Source organism: Rhinopithecus bieti, unplaced genomic scaffold (assembly GCF_001698545.2).
Source record: "Rhinopithecus bieti isolate Rb0 unplaced genomic scaffold, ASM169854v2 scaffold_11964, whole genome shotgun sequence".
Lineage (NCBI taxonomy): Eukaryota > Metazoa > Chordata > Mammalia > Primates > Cercopithecidae > Rhinopithecus > Rhinopithecus bieti.
Window position 1 is genome coordinate 622,359 of NW_016807677.1, and position 22,229 is coordinate 644,587.

General features: G+C 41.8%; 3 protein-coding genes across 5 annotated transcripts in view; all 3 read left to right on the plus strand.

Annotated features, from left to right (window-relative positions):
* Positions 1–12,060, plus strand: part of MPZL2 (myelin protein zero like 2) — a 39,484-nt gene extending 27,424 nt beyond the window's left edge. For both annotated transcript variants that reach the window (XM_017883071.1, XM_017883072.1), the window contains exons 8-10: positions 3,649–3,814; positions 5,724–5,787; positions 8,854–12,060. The gene's annotated coding sequence lies outside the window, so the exon portion shown is untranslated. The remainder of the gene's footprint in view (positions 1–3,648; positions 3,815–5,723; positions 5,788–8,853) is intronic.
* Positions 1–12,064, plus strand: part of MPZL3 (myelin protein zero like 3) — a 25,226-nt gene extending 13,162 nt beyond the window's left edge. Inside the window, exons 3-6 of the mRNA XM_017883069.1 lie at positions 1,944–2,154; positions 3,649–3,814; positions 5,724–5,787; positions 8,854–12,064. Coding sequence (XP_017738558.1) covers positions 1,944–2,154; positions 3,649–3,814; positions 5,724–5,787; positions 8,854–8,880 — 468 coding nt within the window. The 3' untranslated portion in view covers positions 8,881–12,064. The remainder of the gene's footprint in view (positions 1–1,943; positions 2,155–3,648; positions 3,815–5,723; positions 5,788–8,853) is intronic.
* Positions 12,065–13,573: 1,509 nt separating this feature from the next.
* Positions 13,574–22,229, plus strand: part of JAML (junction adhesion molecule like) — a 36,877-nt gene continuing 28,221 nt past the window's right edge. Inside the window, exon 1 of one of the 2 annotated variants that reach the window (XM_017883125.1) lies at positions 13,574–13,795. The gene's annotated coding sequence lies outside the window, so the exon portion shown is untranslated. Of the gene's footprint in view, positions 13,796–19,557; positions 19,577–22,229 lie in introns of those variants that run through there. The other variant, XM_017883126.1, reaches the window with a different exon arrangement.

Genomic DNA, 22,229 nt, shown 5'->3' on the forward strand with positions numbered 1-22,229 from the left:
GTGGCTGGCCTTATTTGGCTCTGCCTCCTTGGTCAAAAGTAGGACAGAGCAAGCAATGGGGAGCTTCCTGGGTGAGAAACAGCAGCTCTCTTCTAGTGCTGCCCTCTGCGAGACTGGTCAGAAAATCAGCAAACTCATACAAGTTGGAATTAAAGTTACATAACATGATGTTGCAGTCATGGAATTAGTCAGTCAAGATTGTGTCAGATTAATCAATAAGCAAGGATATGAGTTTCATGATCTTAACATTGAATTTACGAGCTAGACTAATCTCGAGGATATACAATGGGCCGTGTTTTGTCAATAAGGAGTTCCAAACTCTTTTACACTGATGCTGATAATTAGTAGGGATTCTTTACCTCCCCCTTTGAAATGTTCAACACAGTTATTATTTCTCATTATCTGTCTTTATCACTAAACGTAAGTTCCATGAGATAGGAACTATGCCTGTGTGGCTCCCACCGTATCCTTTTGCTTAACAATGCCTAGCACATTAGAAATCTGCACCAAATATTTGTTGAATAAATGCATGAACAAATGAACAAATAAGTGAGTCAGCATCTTTTCTGGGAAGTTGCCTTTCAAAATTGGGCAATTCAGTGGTTGTAAATACCCAGGTTCCTAAATGGGAAGGTACCAAGTAACAAAGAAAGAGGAAAGCCTGTATTTTGCATAAGCCATATTGCATAAGTCATATTGTATTGTAATACCTGCCTGGCCTGCCCCAGGTATAATTAGGCTTTTGGTGATGAAGTGTCTAATCAAGGCTTTTGATAAGTGTCTGATAATTAGACTTTTGGCGATGAAATGTCTGATCAAGTCCTAGGCAGCATTGTTTTAATTCAACATATATTCATTGAGTACTTATCACGTATTAGACTTAGGGATTATAGTAATTGTCAAGGTAGATGACTTGAGAGAGGCTGAATTATATTACACCCTCCTCCTTTGAGAATAAGCAAAAACCTCCCTTTTGTCACCTACTAGTTGTATACCTTAGAGCAACTTACTTAGTCTTTTGTTTGGCTTTGTTTTGTTTCTTTCTTTCCTTTTTTTTTTTTTGAGGCGGCGTCTAGCTCCATTGCCCAGGCTGGAGTGCAATGGCACAATCTTGGCTCACTGCAATCTCTGCCTCCTGGGTTCAAGCAATTTTCATGTCTCAGCCTCCCAAGCAGCTGGGATTACAGGTGTATGCCACCACACTCGGCTAATTTTTGTATTTTTAGTAGAGATGGGGTTTCACCATGTTGGCCAGGCTGGTCCTGAACTCCTGAGCTCAAGTGATACGCTCACCTCGGCCTCCCAAAGTTCTGGAATTACAGGCGTGAGCCACCGTGCCCAGCCTGTTTCCCTTTTTCTACGTCTGGGATAATTATACCTGCCTCATGTAGTTCAATGTAGTTGTGAGGCTCAAGTGAGTAAATGTGTGGAAATTATTGGCAAACTGTAGAGTGCTATTCAAATATGAGACGCTACTTTAGAACCAAGTTTCCCAACTTTGGCACTGTTGACATTTTGAGCCAGATAATTCTTTATTGTGGTTGCTGTCCTGCGCATTGTAGGATGTTTACTAGCATCCCTGGCTTCTACCCACTAGATGCCAGTAGCATCTCCCCAGTTGTGACAATCGAAAATGTCTTCAGATATTGCCAATATCTCTTGGAGGGTGAAATTGCCTCTGGTTGAGAACTATTACTTTAGGGTTCCAGGGAGAATTTAGAAGTGATTCAAGGATTAGGATCCCAGAAGTCTCTCATCGGGCCTTTTTCTGATCAGTTTTGTTAACCTATAGGATGGAGGTTAAAAAAGCATAAAAAGTTGCCCAACTGAAAAAAAACACAACACACCATTATACAGTTGTATTTTATTTTGGACCTACTGAGGTTTATATTTTCATTGCATTTTCCAAGTTAACTTTTTCTCTCGTGGTGTTGCTTTCTTAGATATTTCATTATCAGTCTTTCCAGTACCCAACCACAGCAGGCACATTTCGGGATCGGATTTCCTGGGTTGGAAATGTATACAAAGGGGATGCATCTATAAGTATAAGCAACCCTACCATAAAGGACAATGGGACATTCAGCTGTGCTGTGAAGAATCCCCCAGATGTGCACCATAATATTCCCATGACAGAGCTAACAGTCACAGAAAGGGGTAAGCTCATTGCCACCAACCTTCTTCTGCAGTGCTCTGTGACTGCGGTGGTGCTTTCTGGAGAGCTCGATGATAAACAAAGCTGTCTATCTTTGTAAGCCAGTTGGGTCATTAAATCATTGAGTCAAAGTAATTTTCTGCCATCCCAATATGTATGTTGGGGTGAATTTTAATCTTTATTTTAAAACTGAATTTTCTCTTCAGATGTTGTCATAGTTTCTCCATTACCCTTTTTTTAAATTTTAAACATTATGCACATGTACCCTAGAACTTAAAGTATAATAAAAATAAAAATAAAAAAAAAAAGAAAGAAAACCCCTGAGCAAATATAGGGTTGTTATCTCTGTGAAATGGAAGTATTCCAGTTTTCCTAGCATGTTCATATTCCCAGTTATGAGATAGTGTTCTTGCCTGTGTCTTGAAAGGGTACCCCCCTAACCATGAGAGGTAGTGCTTTTCTTTTACGTTGCAAAGAACAGTAGTTTCCCTTTACCGTGAAACAGGAGGAGAGTAGATTAAGTACTGATTTTTTTTTTCTACGTTATTCCCTGATGACGATTAAGTGGTCATTCTAGTCCTTAACTGGATTTAAGCCAAAGATTTAGAGGCACATTATGGGTCATTATAGATTCGTCATCATTTCTCAAGTCTTTTTCAAGTTTCTCTCCCTCCCTTTTTCCCTCCTTCTCTCCCTCCCTTCCTTCCTTCCTCCTTCCCAACTTCCCTTCTTTTCTCCTTCCCTTCCTCTCTCCCTCTCTCATTTCTTCCTTCTCTTTCCCTTTCTTGCTTTCTGTCTCTCTCACTTTCTTACTTCTTTTCTTTTAAAGGTAATAACTTGTAGGTTTCAAAGATGAGCGCATTCGTACTCCTGGCAGAAGAAAATGGTACAGTTTTGCTGGAAGGCAGTTTGGTAGTATGAATCAGGTGCCTTAAAAGTTTAGGCCCTTTGATCTAGTAATTCCATTGTAAATTTCATCTTAAGGAATTAGAGCTAAAGATGAAGATTTATGTACAAGCCTGGCCATCCGAATGTGACTTATAGATTCTAAGAATTTGAAACAACTTGAATGTCCAGCATGAGAGGATTAGTTCTATAAATTATTCAATATGATAGAATGCTATGCAGCCATTACACATAACATCTGGAAGGAATTGTTAATTATTTATCATATAATAAGTTAAAAAAGGAGGTTAAAAATAATATGTAATTTATGATCCATACTTAAAAATGTATATGCCCCCCATGCACCCCATACCCAGTACCCCTAGAAGAAGATTAAATGGGTAGATACCAAAGTCTTCTTCCTAGGAGTGGGATTGTGGGTACATTTTTATTCTTCATTGTACTTTTGTGTATTTTCTACCTTTTACACAATGATTCATTACTTTTGTAATCAGAACAAATATAAGAGCAAACGTAGAACCTAGTTGCTCATGTCACAGGAGGCATATTTGCATGTCCCTGTCTTTTACCTTCTCTTTCTCCACCTCTAGGTTTTGGCACCATGCTTTCCTCTGTGGCCCTTCTTTCCATCCTCGTCTTTGTGCCCTCAGCCGTGGTGGTTGCTCTGCTGCTGGTGAGAATGGGGAGGAAGGCTGCTGGGCTGAAGAAGAGGAGCAGGTCTGGCTATAAGAAGTCGTCTATTGAGGTTTCAGATGAGTAAGTCCAGCAGGAGCCCTGGGCAGCAAGCCTGTTTCCTCCTTAGCGTCCTACCCAGACCTCCACATCCACACGTTCCATTCTTCTGGACCGAGTTTAGTTCTGCTGGTGAACTTTCTTTTCAAAGAGAATAGTTCTGCTAAGGGCTGCCAAAAGGAAGGTTGAAAGTGAAGTATGTGAATATTAATTTGGAGAGAGATGGGGGAGTTGATATATGGTCCTAGTCTTCTGCTTTGGAAATCAGATTGTACAGTGCCATGGTCTGAATAAATTCTGAAGTTGATGTTTCATTCTTTCAATTCCAGGTCAATTATTTTTCCTTCTGCTTGTATTTGGCACTGAGCTGATGATGTTTCCTGATAGAAAATGCCTGAGCAATGAGAGAGGCTTTAAGAATAGCTGTGGAGGGCAAAAGCAATTTGAATAAGCAAGATCTATTCTTGGTCAGCATGTGTTCTGAAGTGAGGGGCTACATGGACTGTGGTTATCAAAAAGATTTATTAAACATTATTCTGCCAGTGAGCAGGCGTGATCTAGTATATTCCCTAAAAATAAATGTAGTAAAAGGAAATCAAAACAAAAATCTACATAAAACTCCTGTTCTCCATTATCTATGTCAGGGGAGGGGAGTCTTACATTGAGAAGGTCCAGAATTCTCCGTCTCTCTCTCTCTCTGTGTGTGTGTGTGTGTGTGTGTGTGTGTGTGTGCATTTATTCAATAATAAGAGAGCATCCTGTGCCCTTTCCAAGGAATCTGTGACTCTAAAAGGCAAAGAACTCTTGGTAAAATGCTAATGTCTATTTCTAAGCATGGTATCCAAAACCCCTTGTGATTTTACTCTAAGTCACATTGTTTCCTGACATCTCCCCACGTCCCAGCTGCCATGAACTTACTTATTTGCCCTAACATACTATACTTAGGTCAAATATTTTTCCTAACTCTTTCTCATCCTCTAAGACCCCACCTTTTGTCTTGCTGGTAATGCCCTCCTTCCTTCTCTTGTTTGCCTGGAAACTCACTCTTATCCTCCAAGACCCAGCTGAAATAGCCCCTTCTCTTGAGTTTCCCTGAGTCCTCAGGGAACAATTAGTCACTCCTCGCTCTTTGCTGCTGCAGCAGTTTGACCTTAACTCTATTAAAACCCTTATCACACTGCATTATAACATATTTGTTAAGTTGTAACAGGTCTTTCACCCCCATCATGAGTTCGTTACAGCCCCAAGTTTTATTTATCTTTTTACCTCTAGGCTAGCACAATGTTGAGACTTTGTCAGTGCTCGCTACACTTCTGAATGAGTGATTATTTATTGAGCAGTTATTATGTGCCAGGCACTATGGTATGTGTTTCACATGTATTTATTTTTTATTTACTCCTAACAACTATGCTTTAAGGGTGGGTGGTGATATGTGCATTTTTTTGTTTGTTTGTTTTTTGAGATGAGAGTGTCACTCACTCTGTCGCCCAGGCTGGAGTACAGTGGTGTAATCTCGGCTCACTGCAACCTCCGCCTTCTGGATTCAAGTGATTCCCCACCTTAGCCTCCTGAGTAAGTGGAATTACAGGTGTGTGCCACAATGCCCAGCTAATTTTTGTGTTTTTAGTAGAGATGGGGTTTCGTCATGTTGGCCAGGCTGGTCTCGAGCTCCTGACTTCAGCTGATCCACCCACCTCATCCTCCCAAAGTGCTGGGATTACAGGCATGAACCACTACGCCTGGCCAATATGTGCATTTTATAGATGAGGAAACAGGCTTCTGGGGCTTAAATAATTTGCCCAGTCACCCAGCTAGTGAGTGGAAGAGCTGGAATCTAAAACCAGACCTGTCTCATTTCAACACCTGTACTTTTAACTGCTCTACTCTATTGAGCATAGTGGTGATTCAGATGTGGTTTGTCCTCTTTTTACAGCACTGATCAGGAGGAGGAAGATGCATGCATGGTGAGGCTCTGTGTCCGTTGCGCTGAGTGCCTGGTAAGTGCATGCCATTCCTTCTGCTTACTGCTGATGTCCCACTTTCCTGCTTACCTAACAGGATCCATCCTATGCCCTCAGACGCAGCAGAGGATATACAATTAGGTCCAAGCAAGATATGAGCCAGCATCTTCCCCCAAAGCATTTTGGACTCAGGGGACCCCTACCAATTCTAACTATGATTTGTTTCATGTCTCATGGGCAGAAAGTGGTGGTCTTAGGTTAGGGAAGGGGGCCACGTAGAGTAGTTTCTACTGACTGACAGAAAATCCCGAAACAGGAGTGTCCTGTGCCACTGAATTCATACTAGGAGACTTCGACTGGCTGGACCCAACCCTGAATTTAACTTTTCCACTGAGCCGTAGTATTTTTCAGGGAGTTAGGGAGATATAACCTTTTAGGTAACTTGATGTCTTTTATCAATAAGAAATAGCACCCCGGAAGGCCCAAGTTTTGATTGAAATGTCAAAAGGCTGTCATCCCTCCTGCTTTGAGTACTCGCTGTGACTAATGACAGAATCAGAGAGTCCAGTTAGGAGGCTGGGGTGGGTGTCCTAGGATCCTAGCAGGAGGGAAGACTCTCTGATGTGGTGCAGTTGAAAATAGGTCATAAAGAACTTCTGATCCCATATGATACATACCTGTCATTGCCTCCTGTTTACTTATTGCCAGGCTCACACTTGGCTTGATGACTAATTGCAGTGTTTTTTATTTCTGTTTGTCTCATGCACTTAAGTATCAAAGGGACAATGAGAGAAAGGTTGGTATTGCTAGTGCAGAGGACCTAATACCAACCTTTGGAGGCTCGGATATTTTTGAGAACACAAAATAAGTTAATGTTCATATGGTTATTATCCACATTTCAGATATTAATCCATTCAACAGTGATTTGTTGAGCATCTGTCACATGCCGTGTGTGCTGTTCTAGGTGCTTAGGAACCAGCAGTGAACAAAACTGACAAAAATTCCTACCCTCTGAGAACTGAGTGTTCTTCGCCCGGAAAACTTTCTCATCCTCTAAGACTCTGTTGAATTGGGGTACAAATACTCACAAAGTTTTAAAAAATAAGTAAAATATATAGTATATGAGATAGTACTTAATGATATGGAGAAAAAAAGCAGAAAAGGGGGATGGGATGGCTGGATAGGGAGTGTGACATTAAATAGGTTAGGGACAACCTCAGTGAGAAGATATTCGAGCAAACACCTGAGAGAAGCAAGCCATATGGCTATTGTGGAGGAGCGTTTCAGGCAGAAGAAATGACAGGTACAAAGGCTCTGAGGAGGGGCCATGACTGGCATATTCTTGGAGTAACAAGAGGGCAGTATGGCAGGAATGAAGACAGCAAGGCAAAGAATAGTATTTGTTGACATCAGAGAAGTAACGCAGCAGCTACGTCTTACAGAACCTTGTAGATGATTGTAATGACCTGGACTTCTACTCAATGAAATGGAATCCATTGGAGGGTTTGGGAAGAGAAGCACTATCAACTGATGTCTATTTTAAAAGTATTACTCTGGCTTTTGTGTTGAGAATGGGTGGTAATGAACAATGACAGAATCAGAGAGTCCAATTAGGAGGCATTTGCTTTAATCCAGGTAGCTGAAGATGCTGGTAGTTTGAACCAGGGTGGTGGTGGTGGAGGTGGTGAGGAGTGGTTGTATTCTGATTATAAAAACTAGCCGGGTGAGGTGGCGGGCGCCTGTAGTCCCAGCTACTCGGGAGGCTGAGGCAGGAGAATGGTGTAAACCCGGGAGGCGGAGCTTGCAGTGAGCTGAGATCCGGCCACTGTACTCCAGCCTGGGCGACAGAGCGAGACTCCGTCTCAAAAAAAAAAAAAAAAAAAAGAAAACCTGTCTGAGGTGAGGTGGGGTCAAGAAAGATTGCAGAAAGATGCATTGGGACAGTGGCTATAAACAACTCTTTCAAGGAGTTTTGCTGTGAAGGGATGCAGAGAGACAGGCAATATGTGGAGGGCAGTGTCATGGGTGGCTTTTCTTTTTAAGATGGGAGAAATTGAGCACATTTGTATGCAGATGGGAATTATGTAGTAGAGAAGGAAAAATTGATGCTGCAAGAGAGAGAGGAGAGGATTGCTGGGGTAATGCCAGGATCTAGTGCGTAAGTGGAGATGTTCACCTTACATAGAGTAAGACAGGGAGAGTGTATAAGAACAATAGGGAAGGCCAAATAGATGGGTCCAGATGTAGATGAGTGGCCACATGTGATAGAGCTTGTGGAAATTCCCTACTGATTGCTTCTCTAGTCCCAGTGATGGGAGAAAGCAAGGCCGTCAGCTGAGAATGATGGGAAGAGGAGGTGTTAGAAGTTTGGGGAAAGAGGGAAGGGTATGAAATAGTCATCAAAGAGAATGAATAGACTAGAGAAATGTGGTATACCAGATAGTGCTAATGGCCCACTTGAAGTTAGAAGTAATAAATATGAGTATGAATAATAATAATGGTAACAGGAGCTAGTCTTGAATGAGTGCTTATGAAGTGCCGGGCAGTGCTAAGTAATTTACATGTATTGCCTCATTCAATTCTCATAACAGTTCTATGAGGTGTATTTTTATTATCCCCATTTTACAGATGAAGAAACTGAGGCTTAGGAAAGTTAATAACTTTATCCAAGGTCACACAGCCAGCCAGCAAGAGGTAGAAATAAGTGGTAGACTGACACCTAGTCTAAATTCCTAACCACAATTTTGCACATTTCTGCAAGAGAGTGGGGAGAGGATCGCTGGGGTGATTCCACCAACGCTTGTTTTGCTAAGAAACGGTGCTGTAGACAGGCATCCTTTCTTGTGTGTTGAGGTTTTAAAAAATATTCACCAAGGGAAAGGAAACCACTAGGGCTTCAAAGCAGAAATTTGCCCAATAGACACCAATTATGTTGAGGTCCTGTGAAGCTCCATGGGGGAATTTAGGTGTATTGAGTCAGTGGCATTTCACTTGTGATTGTCTCCCCAAGCCAGGTTCCATCTGGAGGATCCTAACATGTGGTCTTTGCCTAAATTCCAACTCTGGAATTGTGTTTCACACCTACTGTTTTTCTCCCTCCAGGATTCAGACTATGAAGAGACATATTGATGAAAGTCTGTATGACATAAGAAGAGTCACCTAATAACAGGAAACATCCCATTCCACTGGCAGCTAATGCCTGTCAGAGAAGTGGAGCTGGCCTAGACCATAGTGACAGACAATCCTGGAGATCATCAGTAAAGACTTTAGGAACCACTTATTTATTGAAGAAATGTTCTTATATTTATAAACTGTTCAAGAACTCTCATAAGAGACTCATGACTCCACTTTCAATAAATTATGCTGTAATTGAATGAAGAAATTATTTTCCTGAGCAAAAAGATTTGCTTTGTCTTTGCTCTGGAATGTATTACATGTTTTCTTCCAACTGTTTAAAGGAGAATCCTGAGTGTTTGCCACACTGCTGATGCCAAAATAATTTTTTAAATGAAGTGGAACTTATGATTTCCTGACGTGTCACCAGACAAAATGTTTGCTTGGGACAGGTGTTCTTTGTTTTTTGCTCCATGTACACTTTCAGCTGTGAGTTAGTATAGGGCATATACTCATTGGTTTAATCACCTCAACCTCAGTTGTGTTTGGATAATTTAGGGTGTATAGCCTTAGTTTCCTTAGAGTTTTGGTAGGATCAAGTCATTGGTTTGCTTTGACTGGGTTTTTAAAGTATTAAATACAATGTCATCAATTTACAGTTAAGGAAAGGAATCATGAAGTAGAAAAATTATTCTATTTAGTCTTGCTGGTACAATTTGGGCCAAGGAGTCTTTGTTATTTTCTTTCTTTTCTTTCTTTTTTTTTTTTTTAAGGCAGAGTCTCACTCTGTCGCCAGGCTGGAGTACAATGGTGTGATCTTGGCTCACTGCAACCTCTGCCTCCTGGGTTCAAGCGATTCTCATGCCTCAGCCTCCCGAGTAGCTGGGATTACAGGCATGCGCCACCACACCCAGCTAATTTTTGTATTTTTAGTAGAGACGGGGTTTCATCATTTTGGCCAGGATGGTGTCAATCCCCTGACCTCATGATCCGCCTGCCTCGGCCTCCCAAAGTGTTGGGATTACAGGCATGAGCCACTGTGCCTGGCCTGTTGTTTTATTTTCTTGTGACTACAACTTTTCTTCTTGACTTCTCAGGTCGGAGGCAAGAAAACTCTTTACAGGTTTTAGTGGGGCTTATGGAGTATTTCAGGAGTTCTTTGCAATTAAATAATCTTTTCACTTGTATTGTCTTTCAAAACTTTGTTGATTTCTAAAATGCACCAACTATGAGTAACTATGGTATTTGCAAGCGGTTTTTACAAAATATTTGAGATGAGGAAGTGAGATTGTGCATAACATACTTATCCTTTCTGTTCTCTCAGTGCCTTGCAGCAGGTTACTCCATTCTGCTATGACAACTTGTTTCAAATGTTAATTTATGTAGGATTTTTTATAAGCCATTAAGGCATATGTATAGCATAACAGTAAAGATGGATAGTGCATATATAAATAGTCCTCTGAAATAGCGATTGGATTTATTTCTCAATTATGAGAGACAAAAATTATCCCCTCACCTGTCTCTATTCTTTCAATAGGTTGATCCCTTATCATGGTTTTTCATTAGTTGGTCAGGAAGTTTCCATATTACAGCACTTTAGACTGTATATGTTAGTTTAAAATCATTTTTTTCTATCTCAATTTCTTTCTTTTTTTTTTTGCAAAGACCTAATTTTAAAAATTTGGGTTGTTAGATCTGTATCGTAGATTTGGCGTGGCCTCTTCTGTTAACCTAGTCCACAGATTAGTGAATCTGGTTGGTTGAAGGACATTGTGATTTGACTGTGTTCATGCGAGGAAGTAGAAGAGGCAAAGACAGGACCGGCAGTTTACATTTCCACTGGTTAAACCTCACGGTACTTTGGGGGGCTGCTTGTTAACTTATGTGGTTATCTGAGGCCAGTCTAACGTGACCATTTCTGACACCTCAACAGAGAGAGGAAAGCAACTTGAACAATGACAGTAAATAATTTGGACTCTCAGAGATTTGAAGATAGAGACCTAATTGTGAGGGGGAATATTTTGTCGGTCCTCATTTCTCCGCGAAAGAGGTGGTGTTACAGGAACCCACTGAAAGCCACATCCCATTAAATGAGGAACCAGTTTTGGCTGGGCCTTCTTGTAATGTCCTTGCAGGTGTGTTGTGAAGATTAATGTAGGGTGCTATGTTTGTAGATTGACACCTAGTCTAAACTTGAGGTAATTGGTGCTCTATGAATACTCAGTCATGTTATTTTATAGCCTTAATCATGATTTGAACTAGTCCCTTCCTTTTTAAATGACTGGATGGTGTCCTTCGTGGTAAGGGGAGTACATTGATAATTTAGTTTACTTCATGGGTTTGTGGTCACATCCCAGTCATCAGCTGCTATCATTTTCCTTCTTCATCCCTTGTGTTGCGATTTGGGTTACAGCTTTTTATTCTTTGAAGGATCACGAAGTAGTGTACAGACACCTGCCTTCTTTAAGGATGAAAGGAAGATAAAGTGTTTTTTTTTGTTTGTTTACTTGTTTGTTTCATCTATTGTTTGAGTAACTTCTAAAGTGCTATTCTCTCTCTCTTTTTGCTACCCCATGAGCTCTTGTCACAGCCATGGAAACCAGCCTTATTTAGAAAGGGAACTTAGTTCAGAAGGGGTTAAAAGCCTTCCAGAGTTTTTCTTTAGCTGCTGAAGTTTTTACTTGTGGTTACATGACCTTAAGTTTTATGCATTAGGCTCTTAATTCTATTACAAAATGTGAACTTAACAATTGCTTTGTGTTTTCCATGTGACTTGTTACTTCAGGCTACTTGGGGAACATCTTAGTCCTCTGTAGCTCCTGAACCCAGCACTGGTGCTTCAAGAGAGAAGGTAGCACGTCTTTGTTCAAAACAAAACAAAACACCACTTCTGGAGGCCATATCCTGAATATGAATGTTCTACTAAGTCACTCAGTTATGGTTCTAAAGGGAAACCATAAGAAGACCCACAAGGAGTGGACCAAGACTATTATTTAATTGCACAACTTGAGACTTTACTGCCTGAAGAGGCAGCTCCATTCCTTTGACTCCATTGTTGGGCTGTTAACTGCTGCACGTCATTGACTTTTTTTGTTTTTTTGTAGGAGGGTAGGCGCTGCTGGGCCATATGCACAGATATTGTAACTCTTGGTGTCTTTACTGCATCATAGTCAATAAACTTCTTTGTACCCTTTGGCTACCTTTTGGTGTGTGCATATCTACATATAAGGTGGGAATTGTCATGTGAAAAAGATGGCGGTTTGCGGTGTTAAAAGAGAAACTTCAGCTGAATTAAATTTAAAAGAGTTGAATTGAGCACAGAATGATTCATGAATCAGCAGTCTCGTGAGCCAGAGTAGGCCCAGAGACTCCAGGGCAGCCACGTGGTGGAAGATTTATGGACAGCAAAAGGAAAGTGATATACTGAAAACAGAAGTGAGGTACAAAAACAGCTGGATTGGTTACAGCTCAGTGTTTGCCTTATTTGAACAGTTTGAATCATTGGTCATCTTTGATTGACCAAACTCAGTGATTGGCACAAGAGTAGACTACAGTCTGTGTACTATTCCATTTAGGTTATAGTTCATGATGTACAGAGAAACCTTTAGACCACACTTAAGATATGTAAGGAGGCAGCTTAGGCTGAACTTGATTTAACAGTGGTTTTCAGCATTGTGCAACCAGTCATGTCTGAGCTGTACCCCCGCAAGAACGTGCAGAGATTCCGTGGTATGCTGGAACCAGCTCACATAGCAAGAGCTAATTACAGGCTGAGTATCCCTAATCTGAAATTCCAAAATCTGAAACTTTGAGTGCCAACATGATGCTCCAAAGAAATGCTTATTGGAGCATTTTGGATTTTCAGATTAGGGATGTTCAACTGGTATGTATTCAGCAAATATTCTAAAATCTGAAAAAAAAATGTGAAATCTGAAACACTTCTGGTCCCAAGCATATTGGATAAGGGATACTCAACCTGTATTACATTTTTTAGGAATTTTGCAAGCCAGTTGTTAAACTGTTGGTAGCTTGAAATAGGCCATGATGGGAATATTTATACTGTGGAGATTGCTGGCTCTCCAGCACATCACTTCTAAAGTACCATGCAGCATAGTGCTTGGGAGCAAACGTTCAACAGCTTTTCAGATGATACAGGACAAGTTCCATAAGATGAGTCTGCCCATGCCTAGGTCAAGTCAATCTAGCCAAGGTTGAAGGTGCATACATTGAGAACATCTATTTTTGAAGTGGTGACTAAGACTGAGAGGTATCTTGAAGTGAAGAAACCTTGAGTTCTAATCTAGGATGTCCAAGTCACCCAAGAGGTTCTCTATGGGAATCAATGGCTGCCTGTATTCTGGAAATGCTGATATCACACGGCCAGAGGAAATTCATGTCTACGTAGTGAGTTGGAGGACTGGGCAGGCATATCTTTGGAAGCAGGGATTGGGTGATTGCCTGGCGAGGTTGCACCTCTGTTTCGAGAGGAACAATAAAAGAGGTTGCATATCTTTAAGACAGAATGTTTTGTGTTAATATTACATTTATTGTATTTTGTTTGCATGAAACGGATTTCTTTCTCAGCACCTACTTGCCTGGTGCCATTCAAGCTCCTACCCTCAGAGGGCTTGTCATCTAAAAGGGAAGATGGCACCTGAAGAAGTCTGAGTGTGAGGTTCACTTCAGTAGGTTGAATTTGTCACCTCTTTTTAGAATGAAAGTATACATAAAAATTGGGTAATGATGACTGAAATGAGAACCTTGAGTTAGAGGTTCCTGTTTGCATCTCTGCAGCCACTTCAGAAGGCACGTGTTTGGTTTGCTCTGAGCCTAACCTAGAGTGCTCGCAGCAGTCTTTCAGTTGAGCTTGGGAACTGCAGCTGTGGGGAGATTTCAGTGCACTGCCTCTCCTGGGTGCTCTTCATCTTGGGTAAGCAGTTGCTTTGAATTTCTTAAGCCATTATTTGAACTTTTCTCATGCAGAAGTGTGCCAGTCCTGAAGGCTGGTTGAATTGGTAGTCTCTCAGGATTGTGAAGCCGTGATTGCAGAACTCTTGATTTCTGGAGGGGGATGTCATAAAGTAGTCTAGTGGGTGCTGTTTCAGTTACTGTCACGTAGAGTAACTTAGGTGAATCTCCTCAGCAAAAAGAGGAGCAAAGTTTCCTCATAATAAGAGTATGTGACAGTGATGATGACAAGGCTTCAGCTTTAAGTCACCCATGGGTTTAGGTAGAGCTGTGACTGGCTGTTCTTGAGCTCACAGCAGAGCTCTTTCTTCACTATTTTCTTTTAGAAGACAGTTTTAATTTTATTTTAAACAAATTTCATTGTGTATATTTAAGGTAAACAACATGACGTTGTGGGATACATGTAGATAGTAAAAAGTTTACTATGGTGAAGCAGATTAATATATCCATCATTTTACATAGTTGTACCACTGTTTTTCTTCTCCCCATTATAGACATGCCAATATTTAATCTTTAGAAGCCTGAGGCTTAAATCTCTCAAGAGAGCTAGACAACTGTCCATACTTGTTACACCCTCAGCACAGCCCTGACCTTGGGAAAGGCTCATGCAGGATGGTTTAGGTATAACCTACTCTGAAGAAGGGAGCAGGAGTAAGGACCTCCAGGGTCCCATTCATGTAGAGAGTTAACCAATGTGACCTAGACTGTGTTACAGAAGCCATGTGACCTACCAGTCTGTATTCAATGGCTTAACAATGGAAAATGAGGGCACATTTTAAGAGGCATGGCTTAGAGTGGTTATATAGACTTGTAGACCTAAAAACATCTGAGAGCCCAGAAGTGCACAGCAGTATGCAGATGGATTGAGAGGACTCGGCACTGCAGGTGGACAACACTCTGTGAGTGAAAGAAGGCTGTGCAGTTGTCTGTTTGCTCAGTGGTTAGTTGTCCTTACTAGGGACAAACACTGAGAGACAGCAGCTCTCCCTTATTTTGTCTCATGATGTTGTCATTTGGGGGGTAACTTTGGCATCTTGTATGGTAGTCTCATTGTGGCATGTCTCTTTTCCGAAGATGTTTTTTCTGTAGTAACTGCCAAGGAGAACAATTCCCCTACACTGTTTAGTAACTTTAAAAATTGACACATAATAATTACACATATTTATGGGGTACACAGGGGTGTTTTGATACATACAGTGTATAGTGATCGGATCAGACTAATTAGCATATCCATCATCTCAAACTTTTTTTTATTTATTTGTGTTAGGAACACTCAGTATCCTCCTTCTACCTCTTGGAAACTATGCATTGTTGTTAACCATAGCCATCTTAAAGTGGTATAGGAGACTAGAATTTATTCTTCCTATCTAGCTGTAATTTTGTTTCCGTTGACAAATCTCTCCCTATGTCCCTTCCCCTCTAGTATCCTCTGTTCTACTTTTTACTTCTGTGAGAGCAATGTTTTTAGCTTCCACATATGAGTGAATTCAGTGTTTAAGTTTCTGTTCCTGGCTTATCTCACTTTACAGAATGTCTTCCAGTTCCATCTATGTTACTGTGAATCATAGATTTCATTCTTTTTAATGCTCAAATAATATTTCATTGCGTACATATATCACATTTTCTTTACCCATTTATCTATTGTTGAACACCTAGATTGATTCTATGTTTTGGCTATTGTAATAAGTGCTGCAATAAACATAGGAGTGCAGATGTCTCTTCAATATACTGATTTCCTTTCCTTTGGATAAAGGTCCAGTGGTGGGATTGCTAGATCATATAGTAGTTTATTTGTAGTTTTTTGAGGGACCTCCATATCTTCCTGGGTAGTGACTAGCCAGGGCTGGTGTCATGGGTGGTAAGGGTATTTACCAAGACAGCCATAAGTAAAGAAAGGCAGACTTATTAGAGAAGGTATGAAAATACCTTGCAAGGTTGCTGGGCAGCACAGCAGGGAAAGGGCTGTCTGCAAAGAGGCAGGGACTAGAGAGAAGTTTTATAGGATCGTGCTGGAGGGGCTACCTGTGGAGCGAGGTCACTGTGCCCACAGAGGTCATTGTGCCCTTGGGTGGTTTAACTAGCTACTCTCAGAACAATTGTTCATTGTTCTTCCCCACCTGGGACCCTCCCCAACTTGGGGCCCTTCCTCATTGTTGCTTGCTTATCAGGACTCTACATTCCACCCTTGGCAGAACAACAATGACATATCTTTGGCACTGGGCAGAGGTCTCCTCTTCCAACTACTTCCTGCTGACCAGGGGCATAGAGTTCTCCCTACCTACGATTGTGGATCTGTCAAGAGACCCATCCTGGATTGTGGGACCTAGGATACTGGATTTTGCTGGAGGAAGGGTCTCATCAGAGAGGGGGAGCATGTCAAGGCAAAACTGGTGTCCAACTGAATTCAGGGGAGACTGGTAAAAGTAGCAGGCATCATTGGGGAGAGACTGATATCCCATTCACAGCATCATTTGAAGGTGAAACTGCTGAATTTTAGAAGATACAATTTTATTTCTTAAGCCAGTTACTGAAAAGGCAAAGAAAAACCTTTTGCAGTCTGACTATTTTTCCTTGTTGAAAGCCCATTTAGATAACCTGGAAGTTACTTGATGAAAAAGTGTTTGAATTTAAACACAGCATAGGGAACCAATTTTAGACAGATTATTATACCTTAATTACATACAACATTCCTTTTATAAATTTCTTTCATGAATTTTCTCATGACTTACACCGGTCATAACTATCTATGATAGGCTTGAACTTTCTGACTTGTCCTAAACTTCCCTCTTTCTTAACAAAATCAGTCATTTTACTTTATTTTTATTTATTTATTTATTTATTTTTTTGAGACGGAGTCTCACTCTGTTGCCCAGGCTGGAGTGCAGTGGCCGGATCTCAGCTCACCGCAAGCTCCGCCTCCCGGGTTTACGCCATTCTCCTGCCTCAGCCTCCCGAGTAGCTGGGACTACAGGCGCCCGCCACCTCGCCCGGCTAGTTTTTTTGTATTTTTTAGTAGAGACGGGGTTTCACTGGGTTAGCCAGGATGGTCTCGATCTCCTGACCTCGTGATCCTCCCGCCTCGGCCACAAGATCCATTCTTATATAAAATTTCTTTCTTTATAACTCTCCTTATCAAAAATACCTCTTCACCTTTATAACTTTCTTCTTCTTTTTTGTTTTATTATTTTTATTTTTTTGAGACAGAGTCTCACTCTATCACCCAGGCTGGAGTGCAGTGGTGCGATCTCAGCTCACTGTAACCTCTGCTTCCTGAGTTCAAGTGATTCTTGTGCCTCAGCCTCCTGGGACTACAGGTACAAGCCACTATGCCTGGCTAATGTTTGTATTTTTAATAGAGATGGGGTTTCAACCTGTTGACCAGGCTTGTCTTGAGCTCCTGACCTCAAGTGATCCACCACCTTGGCCTCCCAAAGTGCTAAGATTACAGGCATGAGCCACTGCACTTGGTCTTCACCTTTATAACCATCTTTATGTCTCTCTTATTTCCTCATTCCTTTTACCTTGTTTTATATGTAACTTTTTTTTTTTTTTTTTGAGATGGAGTCTCACTCTATCATCCAGGCTGGAGTACATCTTAGCTCACTACAGTCTCTACCTTGTGGGTTCAAGCGATTCTCCTGCCTCAGCCTCCCAAGTAGCTAGGACTACAGGTGTGTGCCACCACACCCAGCTAATTTTTGTATTTTTTTAGTAGAGACAGGGCTTTGCCATGTTGGCCAGGCTGATCTTGAACTCCTGACCACAGGTGATCTGCATGCCTTGGCCTTCCAGAGTGCTGGGATTACGGGCGTGAGTTACCACGTCTGGCCTATATGTAATCTTTGAATTAGACAAAAAAAAATTTTCCTTTTGTTAGCAAGTTAAGGTTTATACTGTGTGTTGCTGTGCAAGTTCTGTGAAGGGGCCACATGTGAGGACATTATCCCCCCTCAAGAGATTTCTAGGTTGAATTTCTTGCTAGGGTGTGTCTGTATAAGTGTGGGCTATTTTTAAACCCCCGAGATAGGACTATCCAGGTTGAAGCTATTGGTTGAAGATTTAGGTAGCTTTCCTGGGAGAAAGGGGGATATTAGAGGGAAAGATGAATTCACAAGTTGGGTAAACATTAAGCAGGCACCCATCTTGGAAAGGATATTTTTGCCCCAAAGGGGTGTGGGGTATTTGGATATTACCAGGGACTGGTGGGAGATTGGTCATTGGTCCCTTAAATAATATAAAGGGGTATGGATTTTTGGAGGGGGGTGCCACTTGTTCTCATTACCCAACAGGATTTGGAGGAGAGTTGCTCAGAGAAGATTATAGTATAGAGTCACTACAAGTCATTTATGTAACCAAAATGATAACTCCAAAATTTCTAAAAGGCAAAAATCTTTACTTGCTGATAGAGGGGAGAGTCAACTTTCCAAGCAGATCGCAATAAAGACAGCATGACACCAACCGAATCTGTCTCCTCTCCTCTCCTTTTTCTGTTGTTTATTGAAAGGTAAACAAAATCTCTCATTATTTTAAAATATTATGCAAAATCTTGTTTAAGAGAGAAAGCAAAATTTCACCTTTGCATTAGTATATTATTAATGCAATAATGTTATATCCAATTCATAATAAAACCTTATATGCAAATCTATACAATCATAGTTAGTTTGACCGTAAGGTAAAATGTCCACACACCTCTCATAATTCTTTACAATTTTCTGTTAAACAAATAAATTCTCTAGAAAACCATTATTCAGAAACATGGGTCCAGATTCTGGCCCTACATCAGTGTGCTTTTATTTCAGTGTTTGACCTACGGAAAAGCTATGTAATCCCCTTTAAATCTTAGCCAACTTGCTTGTACCTACAGAACTTTCCACAAGATTAACCCTTCACAAACCCTTTTCAACTTGCTTAAACCATCAGTTTTGTCCCATTACTCTTTTTTTTTTTTTGAGACAGAGTCTCACTCCGTCACCTAGGCTGGCATGCAGTGCCACAATCTCAGCTCACTGCAACCTCCGCCTCCCAAGTTCAAGTGATTCTCCTGCCTCAGCCTCCCAAGTAGCTGGGATTACAGACGCTCGACACCACACATGACTAATTTTTGTATTTTTAGTAGAGATGGGGTTTTGCCATGTTGGCCAGGCTGGTCTCAAACTCCTGACCTCAAGTGATCTGCCCACCTCAGCCTCCCAAAGTTCTGGGATTACAGGCGTGAGCCACCATGCCCAGCTGTCCCATTACTCTTTTAGGTGAGGCCAATAGTTAAAACCCTCTGAGCTAGACAAAATTACATTCTCTTTAACAGAAACCATATTCACATGACTTCTTAATAACCTCCCACCAAAACACATTCTTTATTTACACTGTCTTTATTTTTTAAAATCATTAGAGTCATGTGACCTAAAAGGGATTAAAGTTTCAATTTTTTCTGATAATATGTTTGATTTTAGTTTCTTTAAACCAATTAATTAGCGCTCTTTTATATAAATACTACACACACAACACATATAAACACACAGACAGAAATGGAGAATCAAGACAAAATTCCATTGACTGAGAAGTTCTTAGAGGGAGAGCAGGGGCTTTTTGTTTGTTTATTTAGACGGAGTCTCACTCTGTTGCCAGGTTGGAATGCAGTGGTGCGATCACAACTCACTGCACCCTCAACCTCCTGAGCTCAAGTGATCCTCCCACTTCAGCCTCCTGAGTAGCTAGGACTACAGGTGCCTGCCACTATGCCCAGGTAATGTTTTTTTTAAATATATAGATGGGGTTTCACCAAGTTGCCCAGGCTGCTGTCAAACTCCTGGGCTCAAGTGATCTGTCCACTTCGGCCTCTCAAAGTGCTAGGATTATAGGCATGAGCCACTGTGCCTGGCTAGCAGGGGCTTTTAAAACAATATCTGTATACATACAGCCCAAATATCATCTTTAATTAAGTTGATTTCTGACTATGGAGTTCTCAAAATAAAAGTCTCTTAAAAATCTTTTGTTATCAGATTTTAGCCAGGACAAATGGCCAATATTTCTGGCTTTTGAATCTTTACCTAAAGGTAACCTCCTATGTGAAATTAATAAACCTTAAGTAAGGGGATAACTTAAATATGGACACACAAGGTCCATGTGTGTCTGGAGACACAAGGTGTCTCCAAAGAGATGGTAAGCAATTTACAAGATCTAGAATTGCCCCAAAGGTAACTCAGAGAAAAAAATTTCAAGACAGGAAATTAGGAGCTGTCCATGGAAGGGAAAAGAATCAATAAATGATTAAACCACAAAAGACTCACTTTTGAAGCCAGGAATTGAACCCAGCGCACCACTCTGAGAGGGCAAAGCCCTAGTAGTTGAGCTACAGCAGGGGTCCCCAATCCCTGGGCAGTAGACTGGCACTGGTCCACGGCCTGTTAGGAACCGAACCACTCAGCAGGAGGTAAGTGGCAGGCAGACAAGCAAGCATTACTGCCTGAGCTCTGCCTCCTTTCAGATTAGCGAGGGTATTAGATTCTCATAGGAGTGTGAACCCTACTGTGAACTGCACATGTGAGGGATATAGGTTTCATGCTTCTTATGATAATCTAATGCCTGGTGATCTGAGATGGAACAGTTTCATTCCCAAATCATCCTTCACCCTCCCTGGTCTGTGGAAAACTTGTCTTCCATGAAACGGGTCCCTGGTGCCAAAAAGATTGGGGACCAGTGACCTATAGTGCAAGGTGACTGCTGTTGTTTTTCCAGGAGGAGTTTAGAGTATTTGCAAGCTTGCAAAGAATTTTAACTGCTCAAGAGAACTTTCTAGGACTAGCCATATTATTACACACCTTCTTTTAATTTAGCCTTTTCCTTTAAATGGTGTACTCAATTCCAACAGTGACTCAGTCTTAAAGCCTGTTAAACTCCAGATAGTGATTTTCCAGATTTTTACCATATAGGCAAAAGGTAGTTCCAGAAAGGGGGAGAGGAGGCGTCTCCGAGACAGGCAGCTCTTGAACTCAAAGGGGAAATGGATAATTTTACTTGCCACTTCCAGAGTCACCCTTGGCTTTGTTTTGTTGTGATTTGGAATTCAGCCGGGGCAGCGAGCCCGCTTCAGTTTAAGGCCATCAGGGGCTAGAATTCTGTCCTCAGGGCCTTTCAGCCCTCAGAACAGTCCCATTTTCAGCAGCTGAGCTTGTGGCAGAGGGGGCAAGCTGTGAAGGGCTTCTTCCCATGTATCCCATTGGGGCAGTTTGCCTTCCAGTGTCCTGGCCATCTGTACTGAGGGCACTTACCTGGAGGAGTGTCCTTAGGGCAACTGGAGGGGGCCAAGGGCTTCTAAATCAGCCAACAATTGAGCCTGCCTTTCGTCCCTGCATTTTTCTTTCTCCTTAGCCCTGCCCTCCTCATTCTGCTCTTGGTTGTAAAAGACTGATGAGGCTAAGTTGAAGATTTTTTTGCATAGGGGCCATGCTGTATTACACAAGAAAGTTAGGTGTTTCTTTTTGAGAGTCTGAGGGTTAAATTTGTCTTAATATTTTAGGATGCAATGCAGAGGTGAGTCTGAAGGAACAGATGGGATTTGTCCCATGGTGGGACTGGAAAATGATGAGCCAGCCTCTGGGGGCTAGTGTCTGCTGGGGACACAAACTGCTTTCTCTTGGGGCTTCTTGCTGAGGAAACGTGTTCCACTCACATCCACTGACGGACTTGGGTGCACTTTCTAAAGGGCATCCCAGCTATCAGAAAGACCTCTCGGCACTGGGGCCTTGCACCGGATGATTGGTTCAGGTATGAGGACGGGAGGGGAATGGGGAGACTCACTGCTCTGAGGTTGCTTGAGCTCACCTAGTTTGGGAACATCCAGAGCAGGAGGTCTGCCTGTCTTCACGGTGAGAATTTAGAGTGAGAAAGAGGAGGGTGTGAGTCCCCCAAACCACATGTGCCAATTGTGACACATAGAGGGACTTTTGACCAGAAAAGGTAGGAGAGGGTTTTCCTCTCTCCCGGGCCAAGGCAGACAAGACTCTTCAGCCCCTGGCCTTCAGGCCACACCAGGAAGTGGCCCTGGCCAGTTGTCATAAGTTGCCAGAGGGATACTAGAGTTTGTTTCCATCGAAAACTGAAAAGAAAAGCAAACTCTGGTTGGGTGACGACTTCTCACCAGGACCTTCTGGTCCACTGGGGAGTGGCCCTGGCCAGGACCTTCACTTGTCTCCAAACTTGGATGCTGTGCACCGAGACATTGGAGTTGGAGGAGAGGCAAGGGAGAGAGTAGGGGAGAGGTCCCCAAGCAATCCCCTTTTGGATCACCAAAATGTTGCGGGTAGTGACTAGCTAGGGCCGACGTCACTGGCAGCAAATGTATTTACCAAGACAGTCATAGGAAAGAAGGCAGATTTATTAGAGAAGGTATGAAAATA